This window comes from Falco rusticolus, chromosome 6 (genome assembly GCF_015220075.1).
Source record: "Falco rusticolus isolate bFalRus1 chromosome 6, bFalRus1.pri, whole genome shotgun sequence".
NCBI classification, from domain to species: domain Eukaryota; kingdom Metazoa; phylum Chordata; class Aves; order Falconiformes; family Falconidae; genus Falco; species Falco rusticolus.
The window spans coordinates 75,773,593-75,796,422 of NC_051192.1; the positions used below are offsets into that span (position 1 = coordinate 75,773,593).

Genomic DNA, 22,830 nt, shown 5'->3' on the forward strand with positions numbered 1-22,830 from the left:
AGCTATGACTATGTACCTTTACCACAGCAATAGATAAAGGTAATCATCCTTTCAGACTGAAGAATACTTAGACTCCTAGTATTACAGCAATAGTCGACAAAAATAAAATGAGTTTAAAATCTTGCAGACAGGAATAACTTCAAGAGAGACTCTCTCAGTGGAGACTGTGGGTGACCATGGGTGGCCAATTAGATATGAGTTTGCAATCTAATATGACAGAAGCAAAATTAATGCAATTCAGCAAAGGGAATAAGTCATGGAGATGAATAGAGTTGTCATTCTATACAGCTCATGGGGTATCGTACGCAAACCTGCCAGTCTGTTGCATGTACCTTAGCGCCAAAGAAGGTGTTGATTTAAAGGCTTGAGAAGATAATCTGTGTTAAAAGACTGAGTATTTGCAGTTAAAGAAGAAAAAAAAAAAGGTTAATAGAAAGATGTGGGTAGGTGAAAGAAAGAATTAATCACTGGTGACTTCCTAGATATACCTGAAGAATGTAAATGACTGGTGGGATTAACTGTTTGCTGTGCTATTGGAGACAGGCTACAGCAGAGCTAATTTTATCTTGAAGTATACAATACGTATGATCTGTTTAACTAAAATATACATTGATCAATGATACTATTTTAATGCTGTTAGTAATCTTCAATATATTATTGCATTTCATTTTAATGAATAAAAACAGGGAGGAAAAGGTATGGTTATGTTGCTGGTTAAAGCTGAGCCCAACACATCCACTCGCTTATTTCCCCACGGTGGGATGAAGGAGTCAGTTGTAAGGGCAAAAGTGGGAAAAAATTGTGGGTTGAGATAAAGACAGTTTAATAGGGAAAGCAAAGCTGTGCATACAAACAAAGTAAAATAAGGAATTCATTCACTGCTTCCTATCAGCAGGCAGGTGTTCAGCTGTTGGGGTCTGCAGTGGGTCTGCAGACAAGTTAGTTGACTTCAAACACTTAGTTGTGTACCTTTAAGAGAGCCACAAATTGTCAGGTATGTAGAGAGGGTGTGAAGAATTGGAACTTAGAACCGCAGCATACAGGCACCTACAGCAACAGCAAATAGCAAGCAAGAAGAAGGACACAAAAACCTATCAGGGTCTGACACCTGTACTGTCTAAGATATATAAATAGTTTCTATAAACAATAAAGGCCATTTTGTCCAAACCCAGCCACGCAGACATAGTGTTTCTTTTCAGTCCGCCTTGACTTGCGTCACCACATTCAGCCATCTCCAGGAAAGCAGGGCTCCATCATATGTAACAGTTTACTTGGGAAAACAAATGCCGTAACTCAAAGGTGCCCTCATTCCTCTTCCTTTCCTGCAGCTTTTATTGCTGAGCATGGTGTCATATGGTATGGGATAACCCTTTTGCCAGTTGGGGTCATCTGTCCTGGCCGTGTTCCCTCCCAGCTTCTTGTGCACCCCAGGCTACTTGCTGGCAGGGCAGTGTGGGGAAACAGAAAAGGTCTTCATGCTTTGCAGTCGCTGCTTAGCAAGAGACATTGGTATGTTACCAACACCGTTTTAGTCACAAATCCAAAACATACACCGTATTGGGTGCTATGAAGAACATTAACTTCATCCCAGTCAAAACTAATATAGATAAAACCCAATGTTAAGGCTTGTTTTGGGTGACAGGGAAGTTAATTCCATGAGAAGAAAGTTAAATGGACTGGCTTGTAACAAAGAAACTTGAAGTGGACCAAGAAGTCCAAACAGTACTTTTTAACTAAATCCCAGTTAGCAAAGCTGAATAATTCTCTTGGGATTGTACACAATCTGTACTGTGCTCTGTTTTTCTGTTGGTTGATATACAGACTCCCCATCCAGCTGTCAGAAGCATGCTTTTTATTTTCTGGAAGTCCAGCTGACACAGCTGGCCCAGGCTGAGTTACAAGCTTGAGCAAGGAAGCTGCTAAGTCTCTCAGGCACTACTTGCAGATGGGGGTGTGCACTGGATTCCTGCCTGGTAAGTAGAAAGAATAACGAGATAGCCAATTTCCTATTTAACCACAGTTTATCCAAAATAAGCTGAACAATATGACCATGCCTAGTTATGATGACATACTAGAGGTCCAAACAGATCTTCTGCACTGCTAACTGCAACAGATTAATTTTTTTCATCATGTGACAGTTATCCAAGAATAAATTTGCCATTCAAAGTTGGTCTGCAAGGATATGCAGTATCTTTTCCCAGCCCTGTTACCAATTTTAAGTCATAGTCAGTTGAAAAGTCAAAAAATGTGGCAGGGCTGCATTGTCATACAGGAGTGGAAGCATTGTAATAAAAGGAAGGAACAGAAACAATGCAGTGATGACATATTCCCATGAATTACAGCATGACTTATCATTCAGGCTCAAGCCAATAAAACCCTTTTTTTGTGAATGAAAATTGAATGAAAATAATTTTTCATTCAATTAAAAAAATATTAAGGAAGATAGAGGAACACTATGGTCAGGGTAAGTAGTTTATATTGAATTTAATGAAAGAAACATCTCATAACGTTGCTTCTAAAGAGAAAAATTCATCACCTATAGAAAAAAGTCAGTGTGTTTTCTTTTTAAATATTTCCCTGAGAAAGTACATACAGATCTTTTTTACCAGTCAATGGTTTTGTTTGTGAAGTCAAATGAATTTCCAGAAGCAAGTTTGATTACTTATGTTAACAGTCATAAATGGATACTAATAACAGGTCATTAGAGAGATATTATATGTATATTTTAGAAATAAGTTTGTGTTTATACAAATATGTTTTTATTATTGATATGCAACTTGAATCTCTAGGGATCATAAGAAATCTACAAACTCCAAACTGAAACTATCCATGTGACCAAGAGTTTTTTAAGGCTTTATTAAACCTTATCTAGGAAAACCATCAGTAAGATACTATGGCTTTAACAAAGTCAGTTTGCAACCAAAGAAAAATATACCCAGGTAGATGAGGCATAGATGAACCGGTTGTCTGAGACATACAGGCTATTTAAGGAAATACATAATGAAGGGTAGCTGACATAACTGGTTCTCAAATTAAAGTGAAATCTTTTGTGGAAAAATCATTTAACCTTGTAAAGGGATCCCAGTTTAATCATGTAGATAATCATTAAAGTTGAGAATAACAAGTAGGATGGATAGAGCTGCCCCTAGTTTAGGCACATAATGCTGCAGTAAACCCTAGTGAGTTGTGCAGGTGCTCTTTTCTTAAGAGCTATGCCAAACTGATCAGTGATAACCTTTATTTATTGCTAATTACATAAACATTGTTTTATTGTCTTTAAAGTGAACTGCGTGAATCTGGTCTAAGGCCTGCCTGCCTATTAAGGCTGGATGCAACAATTGATGAATAACGTGGGAAGCCTAGACTATGATTTGGATGCAGCGAACCCATGATATTAATTAGTTTCAATTTTTATTTTGAGTTGTGGGAGGAATAACATATGCAGATAGTGTGCAGTTTGCCTCAAACACTGTCAATTGTACTTCAACAATTCAGGCAGTAGCTTTATTATTTCAGTCCTGAGTTATTCTTTAAAAAGGACTGCCAATTATGTTGAACTTCATAAAATTGTATGATAGATTTTGTGAGGTTTCATTTTACTGAACTTTTTAATGGTGCCTTATTACAGTGTATTTTCACAGTCGTATAGGGACTACAATTATACCCTTATTGTCCTGCTACACATAACTTCCCTCATGTTGTTTCTTTGATGATTCACATTTAGTTATAATACATACACGTTTTCCACTTGTCCTTTTCAGATCCAGTCAGTGGATTAAAGCAAAAATTTGTGAAATTGTGCTTTATTAAAGTAGATGAACCTTTTTGGAACCTTAAAGTTATAATGAGAATAACAGAGAATAAAACTGTATGAATAATAATGAAAAGAAATCCCCAAAAATTCAGTTGTAAATATGGAAGAAAGACATCAGAACAAGGCTAAGCAGGCATCTCTCCACTTTTACTGCATTGTCTCTAGTCACAGAGAAAATCAGTTCAGCTGGGACTCATCTCATCTACCTTCAGCTGTCTAAAACTTAGTTTTCTAAATCTAAGCTTTCTCAGTTTAAGCTCTGGTACAGGAGACTGGTACCTCTAGGAAAATGTTCATCCCAGCTATATTCATGTTGTCTCTACAACTACAAAACAGGGAAAGCAATACTTAATTTATCTAACCATTTCCTACTTTGTTCACAACAATGATGATTGCACTTAAAAAACAAACAAAAACCCAAACAAAACCTATTGAACTTTTTGGATCAGTTTAGTGCCTATGCTACTGTAGAATGAAAAGACACAGATAAAGCATGTTGTATAATTATGCCTAATACAAATCAGCCATCACAGACACTATTATAATACAAATAAAGAAAAACCTCCTGTCATGTATTTCACCTTTCTATATGGATAAAATAGAAATATCTATACATTGAAATAACATACAATGAAAGTGATGAGTGGCAGGGGAGTAATGCAGAACTGGTTTCTGAAACTCCAAGAAAGGAGGTTGTCATGGAAACAGTCAGGTTAGAAATCTTTTTGTTGCTACAATTTTATTTAGCTACTGCTTAGTCTTGATGTTGTTTTAATAAATTAATCTTCCTCAAGTCATTAATGATTTATTTTTCTCACAATAAGGTGCTACATTAAGAACTTTTCAGATGCAAGACAATGATTAATGACATATTCATCTATAGTGAAATATAAAAAAATGAAAACTTCCATTTTACTCCTACACTCATCTAGCTAAAAGATTAAAAGAGAAAGGTGAGTAAAAGTTAGTCACTCTTTCCATAAAAGGCTATCATAGCATTCTAGACAATGTTTTATCTACAGTGAACTAAAGGAAGAAAACATGTATAAAAGGTTCCCCAAAATTTGAAATCCTTAAATTATTTGTCCTATATGAATAAAACAGGTGGAAAGATCAGCTAACAGAATAAAAAAAAAATACCCAACCCCCCCCCACCTTGCTAATGAGCCTGCTTGCAGGGAACAGACTTTTAATTAGTCTGCATGAGCATACATGATACATGAAACACACAAGATTTTCTAGATGTTAATTAATATCAAACAAAAGAAGTGTTAAATACCATTGGGAGAAAAATGGAAAGGGCAAGAGGTAGCACATCTTCAGGAAACAACCGGAAGCAACGATATAAAACAAACTTAAAAACAAACAAAAAAAAATAATAGTGTTTCAATAAGCTACATAAATAGTCAAAATGACAAAAAACATGAGGGACAAATAAGAACAACCTGAAGACTTAGCTGCATGAAAGAAAGAGAATGTACCATGAAGCTACAAGGCAGTAAAATACACAGGCAATGAATCCATGGGTTTTGAAAGCATGCATGTTATTTTTTGGAACAAAAGCAGATCTAACACTCTCCACTGACACTTTTTTTCCTGCTACAAGTGCTGATCAACTGATAACTAAAAGGTTTTGTGGACACATACTTAACAAACCTTGGAGCACAACATAGGTTCTAATGCTGTCCTTTAGGGCTTCCTTGTCAGTTATCTGCCCTTCAGTTTTCTTAACAGACAGTGTGAAGAATTACATGCAGTCTGTATTGAGACACCATCATACTAGCTCCAATATCACTATTAAATTGAATATCATGTATTAGCTGTGTATATATCATCACTGAAATTTCCTCTGCCATTTCTTCCATTGATGAAGACAGCATTATGTTTCACTTCCATTACACTGAATTTGGAATACAAATTAATCAGTACTATCAGTCTATATGTTTCTAATGAAAAAGATCACATGGGGACACTGAGTGATGGAAAGAGACATACTGCTTGTCCCTTAGTACTTTTCATTCTGGATGGAGATTTTCTCTGCTTCAGTGAAAGAAGCTAAAGTTTCCTCCTATAGAATTGATGGAAAACATCTTTCCATAAGGTATTATTTAACAAGGCAAGACTTCTTGTTGTGTTGGAACATGGATTTCAGACTCCTCAGAATTCCTTGCTTTTCCAGTGCTATCTTCCAAGCACATCTACTGTAGGTGTAGCCCTTGCCTCTATCAAAGTACTGAGTAGAAAGTTTGCCTAGGGCCTTTCCACCCTGCTTATAGGGCTTATTGTTACAGTGATTTCACCATGTTTCAGGAATCTTGAACAGAATTCCTCATGTTAATTATATCACTGGCTAACCTGGATTTAAATATTTTAAAACTTCTTGCTACAAACTTTGTCCTTAGGTGCAAGATATACTCGGGGAGGTTAAAGTACTGAAGGTTTCTATTTTCACTTTTCATTAAATCTCCTGATCCCCAAGACTGGTGCTTGTGGCTGTGTGGTGGGTTTACTTTGGATAGCTGCCAGACCCCCACCCAGCTTCTTTCTCACTCCCCTTCCTGAACAGAACAGAGGGAAAAAATAAGATGAAAAACCTCATAAGCTGAGGTAAAGACATGAAGGAGATCACTTACCAGTGGCATCATGGGCAGAACAGATTCAACTTTGTCTTGGTTTTGGTTGGGGTGAGCAAGCGGCTGTGTGGTTCTTGGTTGCCAGCTGGGGTTAAACCATGACAAACTTGAAGAAAAGTAATTTTTTTTTTTTTGCCAAATAAAAATGGAGTGGTGAGAAACAAAGGTGAAAAAATAAAACACTTTCCACCTAAACTCCATCCTTGCCATTCTTTTTTCCAGTCTCAGCTTCACTTTTTTATTCCTGACTTGTCTACCTTCTCCCACTAAACGGCACAGGGAAATGGGGAATGGGGGACTGTCAGTCCATAACAGCTCCTCTCTGCTGCTCCTTCCCTCTCACACTTTCTCTGCACCAGTGTGGGTCTTTCCCACAGGCTGCAGTCCTTCAGGATAAACGTGCTCCAGCATGGGTCCCCTCCAGGCTGAAGTCCTTCAGGAAAAGACTGCTTGTACATGGATTTCCTCTCCACAGGCCTCAGATCCTGTCAGGAGCCTCCTGCAACATGGGGTATCTACAGGCTGCAGCTTCCTTCAGGGCACATTCATCTGCTCTGACATGGAGTCCCCCACAGGCTGCAGTGTGGGTATCTGCTCCACTGTGCTCCCGCATGGGCTGCAGAGGGACAACCTGCTTCACCATGGTCTTCACTGTGGAGTTGCACAGGAATCTCTACTCTGGTGCCTGAAGCACCTCCTGTCCCTCTTTCTTCTCTGATATCAGTGTCTGCAGAGTTGTTTCCCACATATTTTTTCTCCACTCTTACTCTTCTGTGTACCATTTTATACTTTCTTGAATACGTTTTCCCTGAGGCACACACACACACAGGCACACACCCCCCCACACACCCCTGAGCTGTGGGGCCAGCCGTGCCCTGTGGGAGCCGGTTGGAACCAGCTGGAACTGGCTATGCCTTGCCCGGGGCAGCCCTGGCCACCCCTCACAGGGGCCATGCAGCTCCCGCTACTAACACCTTGCTGTGGACGCTCAATACACTTTGCACAACCAAATTCTTTAAATCACTCTGTCCTAGATATCTAAAACATGACCACTGAATTTGGTGTGCCTCATTTAGTTTAGCTTTTTCAGTGTGTGTATAATGATAAGTTCCAAAGTCATGACCCTTCCTCCATGAGACTGGGGATTTGCCTGTCCACAAGAAACTCATGTGCCTGGAAGATGCTGGTCACACAGTGCCCATGTCATCCACTCTGTCCACAACAGTCCATATATCAAGTGGGAGGCAGAGATCACTTTTCCAGAAGTTACTCTTTTAGAAAGGTATTGATATAGAAGTATATACCTTTTAGAGAGGTATACCTATATAAAGGTATATAGATAGACAGATGGTGTTCAGATGGTATATTCTATACCCCTTAAGAGAAAGCCCTATAAAAGGATGCAGCCTTGGCATTATATATAAATATATATATATATATTCCCTTGAATAAATTCACTAGTGGTAATCATATGGCATTATCCAGCAATAATGTTCTTCAGCTAAATGGAAATACTGTTATCTAAAATGCTAAAGTTCAAATATAATGCTTGTAAAATCTCTTGTTTAAGGTCATCAGAGTATACCAAAAGCCATACGAGCAGTAACCAGTCACCCAGATTATCTTATTATGAAATTACTTGTCAGTTAAACACTTTCAAAAGATGGTTACAGTATTCACCTGAAAGCCATGCATATCTTCTACAGAGAGAGAAAAGAAACTGCGTAATGATGATATACAATATCTAAAGACATTGTCCAATCCATTTTATCCATTTAATGTTACTCTTTGTCCTATTTCTTATCTTGAGATGCAAAAATAATTTGTACTTTATCACAAAAGCAGAGTCGCAAGGGTCCATTACTATATGTAACCTATAGCTTTTGATGGTTGGGGTTCGTATGTTGTCATACAAAATTAGATTATAGAAATTTAACACACACCCCCAGACAAATCTGATAACAACCAAACCCAAGTGCTTAAAAGGCAAGAGTTTTCTCTAGTTATGTATTTTTAAAAGTTAAGACTCTATTTATGTCAGGTTTCCAGCAATGCTGAGATATATTTATCTGAAATAATGAACTATATGATTAAATGACCTCATTTCATCCTATTTAATGGCAATATCTTATCAACAGCAGGATGGAGTATTGGAATAATTTCTAAGAAATATATCTCAGCTGTACCATACAGAATTTTAATGAATTATTTTTAAAGCTGCTGAAAGGAGATTTTTCATATGAAAATAACAGTTTTAGTGTTAAAGTTGAAAACATATTAAGACAATTAACTGCTTGACAGTGACTAATAAATCATAAGGTATATTTTCATAATATTAGCACATACAAGTTTAGAGAGTATAATTTAGATTTGCTAAATATGTATAGTTATTCTGATTTCTGAGCAAGGAAGAACAATCTATGATTTTATCATTCTAAATTCTATGATTCCATGATTCTGTGATACTATGATTCTATGAACTCCCTCTCCTGGTGAGCAGTGCAGCCCTGGAGGACTAATGGATGACGGAAAGGCTGTGGATGGTGTCTACCTGGACCTTAGTAAAGCCTTTGAATTGTCTCCCACAGCATTCTCCTGGACAATCATGGCTTGGACAGGTGTACTTTACACTGGGTAAAAAGCTGGCTGGACAGCTGACCCCAAGGAGTGGTAGTAAATGGAGTTACATCCAGCTGGCAGCCAGTCACAAGTGGTGTTCCACATGACTCAATATAGGGGTCAGTCCTGTTTAATATCTTTATCAATGATCTGGACAAGAGGATTGAGTGAACCCTCAGTAAGTTTGCAGTTGACACCAAGTTGGGGTGGAGTGTTGATCTGCCTCAGGGAAGGCTCTGCAGAGGGATCTGGACAGGCTGGACTGATGGGTCAAGACCAGTTGTAGGAAGTTCAACTAGAAGTTCTGGGTCCTACACTGGGTCACAACAATCCCTTACAATGCTACAGGGGTTGGGGAAGAGTGTCTGGTAAGTGCCTGGCAGAAAAGGAGCTGGGGTGCTGGTTGACAGCCGGCTGAACATGAGCCAGCAGTGTGCCCAGGTGACCAAGAAGGCCAACGGCATCCTGGCTGGTATCCAAAACACTGTGGCCAGCAGGACAAGGGAAGTATTTGTCCCCCTGGACTCGGCACTGGTGAGGCAGCACCTCAAATCCTGTGTTGAGGTTTGGGCCCCTCACTACAAAAAAGACACTGAGGTGCTGGAGTGTGTCCAAAGAAGAGCAATGAAGCTGGTGAAGGGTCTGGAGCACAAGACTTATGAGGAGTGGCTGAAAAAACTGTATTTGTTTAGCCTGGAGAAAAGGAGTCTCAGGAGGGACCTTATTGCCCTCTACAGCTGCCTGGAAGGAGGTTGTAGGCAGGTGGGAGTCGGTCTCTTCTCCCAGAGAACAAGCAACAGGATAAGAGGAAACAGCCTCAAGTTGTACCAGGGGAGATTTAGGCTGGATATTAGAAAAAAATTCTTCACTGAAAGGGTGATCAAGCATTGGAACAGGCTGCCCATGGAGGTGGTGGAATCACCATCCCTGAAAGTGTTTAAAAAATACTTAGAAGTGTTTTTTAGAGTCGTGGTTTAGTGATGGACTCAGCAGTCCTGGTTTAATGGTTGGACTTGATGATCTCAAAGCTCTTTTGTAACCTAAAGGATTCTATGATAATCCTGCTTCTCAAGGATGGAAGAACTGTATACATAAGTTTGAAAACTAGAACTAAAAAGGGCCATTTTTTGGTAATTTTAATTGACTGTAGAATACAGAAGTATTCATAGTAGGTCTGGGTAACTGTCTAGAGAGAGAAGGCACACCTAATCTGGCACCAAGGATGCAGGTGAAGATAAGTGCTAGAATTCAGATTTGGAAGAGCAGAAGCCACAACTCAGAAACCTCAGCTCAAAACTTTCTGCCATCATCAGTGTTCTGCAGTTTATTTTAGCAGAAACAATTCTCTGACTAACTTGTGGTATTAAATATATTGGATAAAAATCACTCTGGAGCAATGTAGAACTTGCAACAGATTTCCTAAATCAAAGTTCATTGCTTTAGCCCTCAGGCCATCCTTCCTTTCAGCTTTTATAGATGAAGATTTTTCTTATTTGTGTTCCCTTAGCTTCTAAAATGTGGGTTTTCTTTCTGGAATAATAATAATAAAAAAATAAAATTTGCTGTCATATTTAACTCTATCAAGTCAGTTGCATTTTTGACACCGGATAGGTGGATGAAAAAGGAATCCAGCATACTCTTCCCAAAATTAAAGTTTTCCAAATATAAGAGTTCTATTTAAGATTGTATGCGCTTCTCTATTACTCAGTATTGAGTTATAGTCCATTATATTTAAATATTTCATCACTGTGCAGTAAGTGTGTATTTATTCCAGCTACATCCTGCTTTAAAAATTATGTAAATATTTATTACAAATTATTGGAGGTCTTGGGCTAGGAATGTCTACGCCATGACATTTGTTCTTTAAATTTTGGTTTGTTACAGTCCTAAGCATACTCTGAAGACAGAGAGAAATACAAATATACATATAGTTTAAAAAATACACATTTTTTTGAAATGTCTTGACTTTTTTGACAGAACTGCCTTCCAGCAGGTCAACCTGTAGCCTGTACTGGTGCATGGGGTTATTCCTTCCTAGGTGCAGGACCTTACACTTGCCTTTGTTGAACTTCATTAGGTTCTTCTCCACCTAACTCTCCAGCCTGTCCGGGTCTCACTGAGTGGCAGCGCAGCCTTCTGGGGTATGAGCCACTCCTCCCAGTTCTGTATCACCAGCAACATGCTGAGGGCACACTCTGCCCCTTCATCCAGGGCATTGATGAGTAAGTTGAACAAGACTGGACCCAGTACTGACCCCAGAGGAACACTGCTAGCTACAGGCTTCCAACTAGATTACGCGCCACTGATCATAACCCTCTGAGCTCTGCCATTCATCCAGCTCTCAGTCTACCTCACTGTCCACTCATTTAATCCACACTTTCTGTCCCTTTTCCTACATCCTGTATACTTCCTTATTCTGTTGGAGTTTTGCCAGAAGCTCCTTGCTCATCCGTGCAGGCCTCCTTCCCCCTTTGCTTGATTTCTTACTCATAGGGATGCACTGATCTTGAGCTTGGAGGTAGTGATGCTTGAATACTAGCTAGCTCTTTTGGAGCCTACTACCTTCTAGAGCCCTAACCCATGGGGTTCCTCCAAGTAGGTCCTTGAAGAGCACAAATTTAGCTCTCCTGTAGTCCAGGGTTGCAATCCCACTTGTTTTCCTGCTTCCTCCATGCAGGATCCTGAACTCCACCATCTCATGGTCACCGCTGACAAGGCTACACCAACCTTTACATCCCCAACCAGTCCTTCTCTGTTTGTGAGTACAAAATCCATGAGCACAACTCGCCTTGTTGGCTCCTACACCACCTGCTCCAAAATGTTATCATTAATACTCTTCAGGAACCTCCTGGACTGTGTGTGCCTAGCTGTGTTGTCTTTGCAGCAGATATCAGGGTTGTTGAAGTGCCCCATGAAAACCAGGGCCTGTGATCATGACGCTATCTCTAATTACCTGTAGAAGGCCTCACCGACTTCCTCTTCCTGATCAGGTGGCCTGTAATAAACACCCACAACAATGTCTCCAGTGTTAGCTTGCCCCTTAATCTTTACCCATAAGTTCTTGACTCATTCTTCATCCACCCCTAGGGAAAGCTTGATACATTCCAGTTGCTCCCCCACAGAAAGTGCAACTCTACCACCTCTCCTTGCTGGCCTGACTTTCCTAAGAATTAGATAGCCACCCATGACAGCATTCCAGTCACATTAGCTATCCCACCATGTCTCTGTAATTGCAATGAGATCATGGCCCTACAACTGCACCCAGAACTCTAATTCTTCCTGTTCATTCCCCATGCTGCATGCATTGGTGTACAGACATTTCCAAAAGGTAATCAAGCATGCAGGTTTCCCAGGAGGGGTGCAAAAGGATCCATCATAGCCACACATATTCTTGCAAAGGCTGACTTCTGGTACTCATCTTGGAAGCTAGCTAAAGAACAAATATTGCTGCTCTGGTTAGCCTTGCTTATTCCCCAGTTGGATGTGATGGTGTGAGCACTGCCACTTTGGACTGTGCCCCCTGAGAATTTCAGTTTAAAGGCCACCTCACCAAGCTGGCCAGCCTGCTGCCAAAGATTCCCTCACCTCTTTTAGACAGATGGATTCCATCCCTCCTTAAACAGGCTATAGTCAAAGAGTGTCCCGTTGTCATAGAAGCCAAAACCCTCACAATGGCACAAGCCAAAAAGCCAGGAGTTGATGTGCATTATAATTCTGGCTGCACCCTTTCCTCTTTCTGGTAAAATGGAAGGAAAAATAACTTGGGCACTAAATTTTTCACTTGCACCACCTAGGCTTTATAGTCTTCATTGATTCTGCCCAGGTTCTGGCTTGTCGTGTCATTCATGCTGACATGGAAGAGTAGCAGTGTATAGTAGTCTGCGCTCTTGACAGGTTGTGGCAGTCTCTTGCCAACATCTCAGATCTGAGCTCCTGGAAGGCAGTACACCTCATGTACACCTCAGTACACCTGTCAGGCCAGCAGATGGGTGCCTCAGTGCCCCTTAACAGGGATATTTCTTTCTGTGGTAACCACAGTGTGCTGCTAATGTAGTTTCCCTGTGCAGACATTGCTTGTGGGTAGCTAAAGGTTCATATCTGTTCCTGGTTGTGATGCAGGAGGTTGGAGACTGAAGCAGAGTCCTGCTTTTGTGGGTCACTAGGGTTTGAGATGCCACATTCTCTGTGGTGTCTGCTACAGGAGCATGGTTCTGAAACCACCTGTCTGTCTCCATCTCTGTCCCTCTAATACCATGCAAACTTGTATCTGTTTCCTGCAACCCAACCACCTGTCATAACAGATCAACCTGCAGGTACTTACCTTCTCTCCAGGGGAAGCGTCTGGGTACTCATTACAATCTATCCCCTGTACTGAAGTCTCCTTCCTTACTGCTTCTGTCTGAGTGGAAGCATCAGACATCACAGGGGCTTCCTTTGTGTATACACTGGCTTTAACTCTGAGGTGAGTGCCCACCACCCTGGCAGAGACCTTCCCTGGGCTGCGGGCCTACAAGCAGGGTGCTTGGCCCTCCCGCACATCTGTGCCAACCGCCGCACCACGCCAGTCGCAGCGCTCCCTGGGGCCGTTTCACTCTCCTGCGGTTGCACCTGGCAGCGCCCAAGCCTCCCCAGCCTCTCCCATGGGAGCTGCCGGCTCCTGGCGGGGTCCCAGCTCTTGCTGGGGTTTCTCTGGCTCCAGGAACCTCCTGTACACCTTGATCGAGCGCTCAGCCACAGAACTTACTGCTGTTGCCACTGCTGCATGCCTTGCCTTACTAAAAATTTCAAATTACTAATACTTGTCATTTTGGCATCATAAATAGCTAAAACTTATCACTAGGGGTGTTCATCATACTTTACTAGTTTATGTTAACATGCACAGGCTTACCAGTTTACCTGATTTCAATTGAGACACAACAGATACGAAGATTGATGTGCTAACTTTTCTTTATCTTTGCACTTTATTATTTCTTACATTTAAAGAGTGAGGTTGAATTCATTTAGCTGAAGAAAACACATGTCCTTCCTTATAAATACCTTTTGAAAAACTTTGTGAATTTCTTCAAAGATATATATATATCTTTTTTTTAGAAAGGATTGGGAATTAAAATAATTTTGTATTTTTGTATGAAGCTTAAAACATGATTTGACAAAAGATGTACTGTATGAACAGGCAATAAATTAAATCAGTACTTCCATATTTGTGCTACTGTTGTGACTGTAGAACTTTCTAGTGCATCAGTGAATACAAGCTAGGCTAATCTCTTGAGCCATCAGAATTATTAATACTGACGTTCAGCTAACAGTAGCAAAGTTTTCAGAGTTAATCTAGTTTCCTGGCATTTAGATGGAAAAGACACACCTAATCATATTTTAGAGAGAACGTTTTCTGCACATATGAGATATGAAATGTGAATCAGTAAAACAAAATTCAGTAAAAATGGTAAAAATTTCAAATTTCAGTAACAGGAAATTATTGCCATAAAGAGGGCAGAATTGTATCTTCAAAAATCAGAAGCATATTTTAACAATTTTAATTTATTAATTACTGTCATGCTTTAAATCTGTCGATTTATCTTCTTTACTTAAATATTTTTATGCAATAAATTATTTTCCACAGCTGCATTTAGATTTTTGTGATGCTTATCTTACTATTTTAAGGCTATTAAAAATAATTATTTTGTTACAGATAAATAAAAATTATTCTGGAATTATTCACTGTTGTTTTAATGACCATGTCGAGCATAAACATCTCAGCAATTAGTTTTTATTTTTAACGTTCCTATTGAGGTTTCCTATTGATTTATGCTTTATTTAATAGTGAAAGAAATGAAGAAAATGCTTGCGATTTTTGAATGGCATCAAGTTCTCTTATTTTTATGATTGATGTAAATAAGTTTTTTCACTAATATTCTATAGAGTCATTAAAATGAGATAGACATATCATAAATAATTCAGAAATAGAAAATATATTTCACATGCTTAGTAAAAACTTGAATAAATTTTTAAAAAACTTTAAATTTTTTCTCAAAAGAAAAAAAATACTTGCACTCATGGAAAATTGAAGGTGCTGTGCTAAATTCAAATACTTCTGTCTTTTAAAACATAATATAAATGTACCTACACAGTGAAGAACATCAGTGTTGTAAGAAAATTCTCGTTTTGGAGGCATCCAACAGTATTCATTCAGTAGTTCCTCTTTACTAATTACAAAAGCGTGCAATGTTACTGTGCCTTAGTTTCTATTAACACACAGACTATTGATGGAAAAAACAACAACAAACCAACTTTTGAGTTTCCAGTGATGAAAATACTGAGGTCTTCACACTTGCATTTATGACAATTTCTAAAAATATAGACTGTCTTGGAAAGTTCATACAGACATAAATATGGCAGACTGGAACCTGGTCTGTTGGAGGATTGACCTGGTAAAACAGAGGTCCCATTGCTCATTTTACATGCATTTCCACTTAAAACCCTAATAAATTTAAAGTAGAAGACCACAAATATCATCCAAAAGCAGTTTGATCAGTCTATACATCTTCTCTAACAATGGAATTTTCTTAACTCCAGCCAATGGTAATGTATTAGTAGCTCTGCACTTCTTAAACATAGCATTTCATAAAGACACAATATCTGAAAAAGCTTATTTCAATATCATAAGCAGTGTAACTATTATCATAGCTTTCTTGTTGGGTTAATGAACCTTGCTTTTTAATCTGGCTAATTAGCTTGCTTTCTTAGATCAAACCAAATGTCTGCACCACACAGTACAGTGAAGAATCGAGCCTTTCTTCCATCACGTTCTCATTCCCATTGGGGCAGCTAGGCATTTCCAGATACATTATGTATCATGTATAACCACATAAGTTTTTGAAAATACACGTATCTCTTAATAATCAAAATTCCTAGTATTACATCCACTTTGCATAAAGAAACTGTAGGATAAAAGAACGTACAAAACCTCTTTCCTTTCAAAACATACAGGTTTGCTATTTATGCAGCATGTCTTCACTATTAAGCCAAGCCAAGATCATTCATTAAGCTATTTTTTCACCCACTGCTAATACAAAACCCTTCAAGAGTCCTTCCAGATTTATCTTAGTTTAGAAGAGCTTCTGAAGGGAAAATTAAAAGGAAATTCATCCTTTTCATTCCAAATTGTACATCAAGATAACTTATGCTTTCATATCCCTGAATAAATGGCATTGCTGTTATGGTACAATTTGAAGAAAGACACTTATTAAATTCTAATGTATATACATTGTAGTGTATTTGATAATATTGAGAGGTCTAATTTGGAAGACATCACCATGCACCAAAAAAATAAGATGTAGCCAGAGACTGTCAGACAAAAGTGGCCAAAGCAGAAAAGTGGAAAGATAACAGCCATCTACCTAATTAATAAAAATGTATTCCAAAGAAAAAAACAGGAAGTGAAATAAAAAGTTATTGGTTGTCTAGTCAAGCAGCCAGTTGCAGGTACAAGTATTTTCATTTAAAAGAAATTGATCATTAGGGCATATCCAAATTCCCTGTGCTCCCTTGTGTTTTGTTACTGAATATGTGTGATCTGTCCGAAATTTTCATTATTTATTTATTTATTTACTGTTACTTACCTGCTAAAAGCCAGCAACTACAGATCCTCTGATAAGCAAAACATAATTTTTTTCAGAAATGCAATATAAGATTGGTTGTCAGTGAAAGCATGGAGGCATAAATTGTCTTTTTTCACTTAAGGATCAGCTGAAGTTATCTGTCTTATCTATTGAAGTGATACTTGTTGTAGAACAAGCTAGCAGTTAAAATATCCAGTAATGTAGTGACTTTTGTTTTCAGGCAATTGACAGACATTATCTATTTAATCATTGCAGTATTTTTGTGATATGGTTACATTTGTTTATCTATACCTTCAACTAGAGAATATAAACTGGGATAATTAATTTACCCAAGGGCACAAAGGGAATCTATCACATTTAGATCAAAATTATGCCTTTTTCAGCTCTTTGTTAGGTATGCACATCACTACACAATTTTCCCTCTCTCTAATTCAGCTTGCCATTATATTAATGACGTAGCTGCAAATAGTAAAACATTTTAACTGTTTTGAAAAATAACTGATCATTTCTACAAATAACCTCTGGTTCACTGTGAGTTACTTGATCCTTTGATGGTGATGAAGAACTGCTACTATGGGCAGTGTTTTAGTAGAGTCAAAAAAATGAAACTTGGAGTTTCTAGTGTATATGAGTTCCTTACATAAACCTCGTTGTTCCAGATGAATACATGGATTAACCTCAGAGGCACAACTCAAAGGAATGAATATTTACAGACACTCAAACCACACATGCACACACACGGTGAATGGTAATAAAAATTAATTGGATAATGACTGTCTACAGAGTGACTGAATTTTCTTTAACAAAAGAAGTACAAATGACCTACTAAGACAACACCAGAACATTTTCCTTTCCCATCATCACTGACACATTCTGCCGTGTGAAAAAGATATCCTTTCAGACCTGTGGAAGGAGGTGCAGGATGCTTCCGTCTAAAACCCACTCTATGTAAGAGTGTTAGTGAACATCAGTGAGAGTTAAACATGGGATAGGAAAGCAGCGCATTGAATGTGAGAATCTCCATCTCAGAACAACAAAGAAGATGATGTTTAATGTTTAGCTACAGCCCTTGATCAGTAAAACTTGAACACATGCCTACATTTGTCCCAATGAAGCAAAAAACACAAAGGCATCATCTTACCTTTGAAGACATAGCTCTGTATTGTCTTCAGTTCCCAACTCAGCAGTATACCACTCTTAAAGCATTTAAGGATCTCTTGATATTAAGTAAGTTAAAAATCAGTTGCTTTGCTTGAGGGGGTTGTTCGGAGACTTGTGTTTCAGTACTCTGACATTTCCAAGATTTTCTGATCACTGTTATTTTCTCTTCTAAACACCCCAGTAGTTAGTCTTCTTAGCCCACGACTATATAGAATAAGTTTTTCTGACCTTTTTTTCCATACTAACAGTAAGCTTATAAATGCACGTCAAAACCAAAAACCACTTTAGAATTTATCAGTGATTTCTTATCCATATTTATGAATGAACTTACCAGTTGCTACCCCAGCTTCCTTTGCTCACAATGGATATAGAAAATGGAGAAAGGTGCTGATCCTGGTCAAAGGATTTCTAGGGTCATGAATTTCTAAGCCACCCTTTTCTAGGTTTTCTTAGTCAACATGCACTAACATGCAAAATCCCAAATTATAGAGTGTACATATAACTAACAAAGCAAAACCTTCAACATTATATTTCTTTCTCCCTTTATTTTGCTGGGTCTTTTTACACTGGGTACTTAGTTCAGTTACCGCTTGGCCTGATCCATCTTGGATGTCCTTTATACCCTGTACCATATACCTGTACGTATACCTGTATACGATCTTCCAGCATCGTACAGTATCTTGGATACTTAATGGCACCTCAGGTGGGACAAAGTGCACATGCTCAGGCAACCAGGCTGTGGTCACACATAATTTAGAGCAGTGTTCAGTTCTTTTAGGTGTGAGTAATCTGGCCAGCAGAACAGGATTCCAAAGACTGGATTTTGCATTTTTGCTCACTTTCAAAACATTTTGCTGCCAAAACCCTACAGTTTTTTTGAAAGAAAGTGTTGCTGTAATGTGTCTATACAAACAGACACTAAATAATTGGTAATCTCCAGTTCCATCATATTTCTTTACCATTATGTTCCAGTGCTACAAGAAATTTTTAATGTAAGTGATCTATTGCTTATAAAAACCAGTCATAAGCAAATTGTCATGCATACTTATTGATAAAATTTTCCTTTCTATTAGTCTAAATAATTAGCTCTGTACCTTTAAAAATATAAGCAAAATGCTTTCACCATGTAAGACTTTATAGCACCCGAGTAACAAATATAGAACACACACACTATTCCAAACTAGCAATTGTATAAAAGCTATAAATGCTTACCGAAGGGGCAATTACATTTGAAGCCATTTATGCTCTCTTCACAGGTTCCTCCATTCAAACAGGGTCTGTCTAGACACTCATTCACGTGAACAGAACATGTCTGTCCTAAAATTTTAGATAAAAAAAATAAAAGACAAATGTGCTGACGTGTTGAAATCATAGAGACATATTTGTAATGAAAAAAGACTATGGGATTGTCACAGTCTAAATGCTGACGCCATTGGTCAAGTTGCATTTAGTGAGTACACAGGGATATTGATAGACATCCTGTGTATCATTAATTTTTCTGCTTCATTGTTTACAGGACAGTCCATTTTGACAGTCAATGTTTGAAGTATGACAATCAGGAAAACAGAAAGCTTTCCTACTGAGATCATGCATAATCCTGGAGCTTTTTTCCATTATACAAAATTACTATATTCAGGCAAGTTTTGTTCAGTTGTGTCAATCATTTTCTTTCATTTCACTTACTGTCTCCTTTGAAAAAGAATAGCAAGTATCATTGCATCTGAAAATGAGGCCAATGCTAATTTATAGACAGTTATATGTAACAGTAGAGTTCAGCCTTTGTTCTACAGAAAGTTGTCAGTACTATGATACTGGATATTTCTCTTTCTCCATGTAATATAAAGAAGTCATTGAATAATGTTTAATGAGGCAGAATACAGGTGAGAGAAAATTAAATAATTAAAAACAAAGGTAGTCAGTATAGTGAAATATGTAGATTTGTAATCTACAATAGCAGTTGCTTTGATTTGCAATGGGAAAAGCTATTTCCAGCCACAGGAATATGGAGGCAAACTGTATGTTCAGTACTTATCACAGGCTAGCAGTCTATGATGCCTGCTGGGCTTTCTGCGAACCTCACAGAAGATAAAACCAAAATGAATGCTAAAATTCCTCTGAATTCTTTGCACTGGGGAAAATATTTGGTCTCTTATCTGCAGCACACATACATGACCACTCACACAATTGTATGAAACAAGACCGACAGCTCTCAAAATCTGTATTTTGTGATCCTGCTATACATAAAAGGCCTTCACTGAAGAAGCCCATAGTAGCACCAAGGTACTCTTCCACGCATAAACTTATGACAGAGTGGCTCCTATTAGGTGGGTTTTTTTCCTACCTCTAAATATGCTCCGCATTTTCTATAAGACTTCAAGATATCTGGATGAAATGGGTGAGATACAAGAGAGACCAGGGAGAGTTCAGGTAACTCAGTAAACTAAAAAGCTATCTGTTAGGAGCAGCTGCTGAGTGCTGCTTAGAGTGTGCTGTGGCACCGGTGAGGAATACAGACAGTCAGAACTGGTAAAAATATAAATCCTTTTTTAAGTTCTTTCATTTTTTTTAAAGTTTTCTTTGAAGTACTGATAAGGCAACAGCACTATGTGCAACCTTTCCAATCTAATTCTGATATTTTGCTTTCTGTAAGTTTTTTAGTTCAGATCCTTTCTAGTTCAGATCCATTTCCATGGTTATTTCCCTGATTATGGTAGGCTTCTTCTGAGGAAGATAAATGGAAATGCATTGGTATCTGTTCTCTTCTTCTGCATCACAAGTGAAAAGCGGTGCAGTTTCCTCTAGAAGTAAATCATCTGGTCAGAAGCCATGGGTAAGTTGCATCATGTACAAGAAAAACTCCTGGAAACAGATTCTTTCACCTCCTTTGAATTGTTGTGTAGTCCCAATAGAGAAAAGGTTAAAATAAAGCCAATGCAATTCAAAGGGAAATAATGAAATGATATCATCCTTGTTTACTCATGATATTCAATATTTGAGAACTCCTTACTGCCTTTTTGTGAAGATGGCTCTTCTTCCCTCTTGAATCTAAGGCAGCAAATGTTTAATGAACTGGATAGCATCATTATGTTAAGACATGGCTGTAACAGGTATAACTGCAATTGCTTGTGAACTGTTCTTAACCATTTTCCTTGATTTTCTTTTCTTTTGGGGATAGGAAGGTGGATGTGGCATTCAGCAGGAAAATGAGTCAACTACATGTAGGTTTCTAATCACAGACCTATACTTTAAACTGAACGTTTAGGATGAAAATCAGTTCCCTAAATGTCAGTATCTAATGCTACATAGGATGTGCTGTGTTCAGTCTCAAGAAAATAGTCCTTAGGGATGAATGGACAATAAACAGAGGCAGTTGCAACAGTTCTATCACAGTAGCATAAATTGGTCATTCAGGCTGGAAATCCTGATGGGATGGTAAGAAATAAAAGAAAAGAACAAGGACACAAAGGTCAGCTGTCAACTGAGGAGTATTTTCAAAAATGAACAAAAAGTAACATGTATTGGTCAAGGTGAACCCTTTGCAGAATTCAAGAGCAAAATGACACCTGATAAAAAGGTTAATTCTGTGGCCATGTTTTGGCTGAACTATATGAAATGATACAACACCTGGGGAGTCCTGAGAGGATGATGAATTAATGAAGGCTAGAGGAATTTGGAACATGAGATGAACATTGGAGCTTTAGCTGTGTTAGGGAGTAGTGAACAAAACCTGATTGTGTGTAGAAAAGGTGAGAAAGGAGTCAAAGCCATTCATTCGCCCATTCCAAGTCTGACAGGAAGCATAATGATTCTGTCAGTATGAGAAAGGATACAGAACAAAGATAACTTATTTTGCATCTTCGTTTGGAAATAAATAAATATCTGCTATAATGTATAGCTAAAAAAAAATCTCACCAGTGGCATCAGAAACTGAATTTCATATCATGCCACTAACCTCAATTATTTTAAGACTTCAATGAGTACAGTTTTTTCTTAATGTATTAATCTATACTGCGACACTCCATAGATTAAAAGATTTAGTTCCAATGTAGATTTCTAATCCCAAATGCCCAAACTAATACTGTACAGTAAAGAGATAAATGTTATACTTGTTTAGCAGAAAACTGTTTCAGGTATTTTGCTTTGATTTACCTATAGCCATGTTAGATGTGTATGAATTCCATTCTTCACTTAGGAGAAGAAAATAGGGGGAAAAAAATCCCTGCTCTGATAACAAAGGTGCTAATTTTATGCTGGAGGCTGTTATCAGAGCTAAATTACTTCAGCTGACAAAGAAGCAATTACATGTCACTCAGTCTCATCTGAATTATCAAGCACTTAGAATACTTTTCTCGCAACTGATGAAAATGTTTGCCCAAACCACTGATTTACAAGTTGTGCTAGCTAAGGGTACTTGCAGAATTACTTAGAAAGATATCTAACTTTCTGAAATATTTCAGTTGAAAATGCTGTTAACATATTAAATACAGATAGTTCACTGTTTTTTTCCTGACAAACTTGCAATATTGTTGACATACACAGCTATGACTTCAGTTTCTATGCATCTGTATCGCCATTCCTTAAAGATCATTTTTGTTTTCCTTCTAATTTTGCTGTCTAGCCACTGAAATATACACTACTTACAGATATGAAAACCTGATACTATTTTTCATCCAAAAGTTAACAGTGCCATTTTAGCAATTCTGTACATCTCTGAAAATGCTAGGAGAAATGCATTTCTTCCTATGAATCATGTTAAAACTTGGAAAAGCTTTCATATTTCAGTGCAATTTCTGTCAATCAAATGTACATGTAGTGAAAATAAAGGTAATTGCTTTTTGTGTACTGCAGACAATACCTAGCTCTTCTGGTTATGTGCCATAACACAGAGTGCCATTAAACTTTTAGTTGCACCTGAAAATAGGCATATTCCAAAACTACTTGCAAACAGAAATTTAACAATTCATATCCTCAGAGTACAAAGGCA

The 22,830-nt window shown here is 38.1% G+C and overlaps 1 protein-coding gene across 1 annotated transcript in view; it reads right to left on the reverse strand.

Annotated features, from left to right (window-relative positions):
• The window catches only part of EYS (eyes shut homolog), an 874,042-nt gene that overhangs the window by 722,841 nt on the left and 128,371 nt on the right, over nucleotides 1–22,830 (reverse strand). Inside the window, 1 exon segment of the mRNA XM_037392524.1 lies at nucleotides 19,059–19,163. Coding sequence (XP_037248421.1) covers nucleotides 19,059–19,163 — 105 coding nt within the window.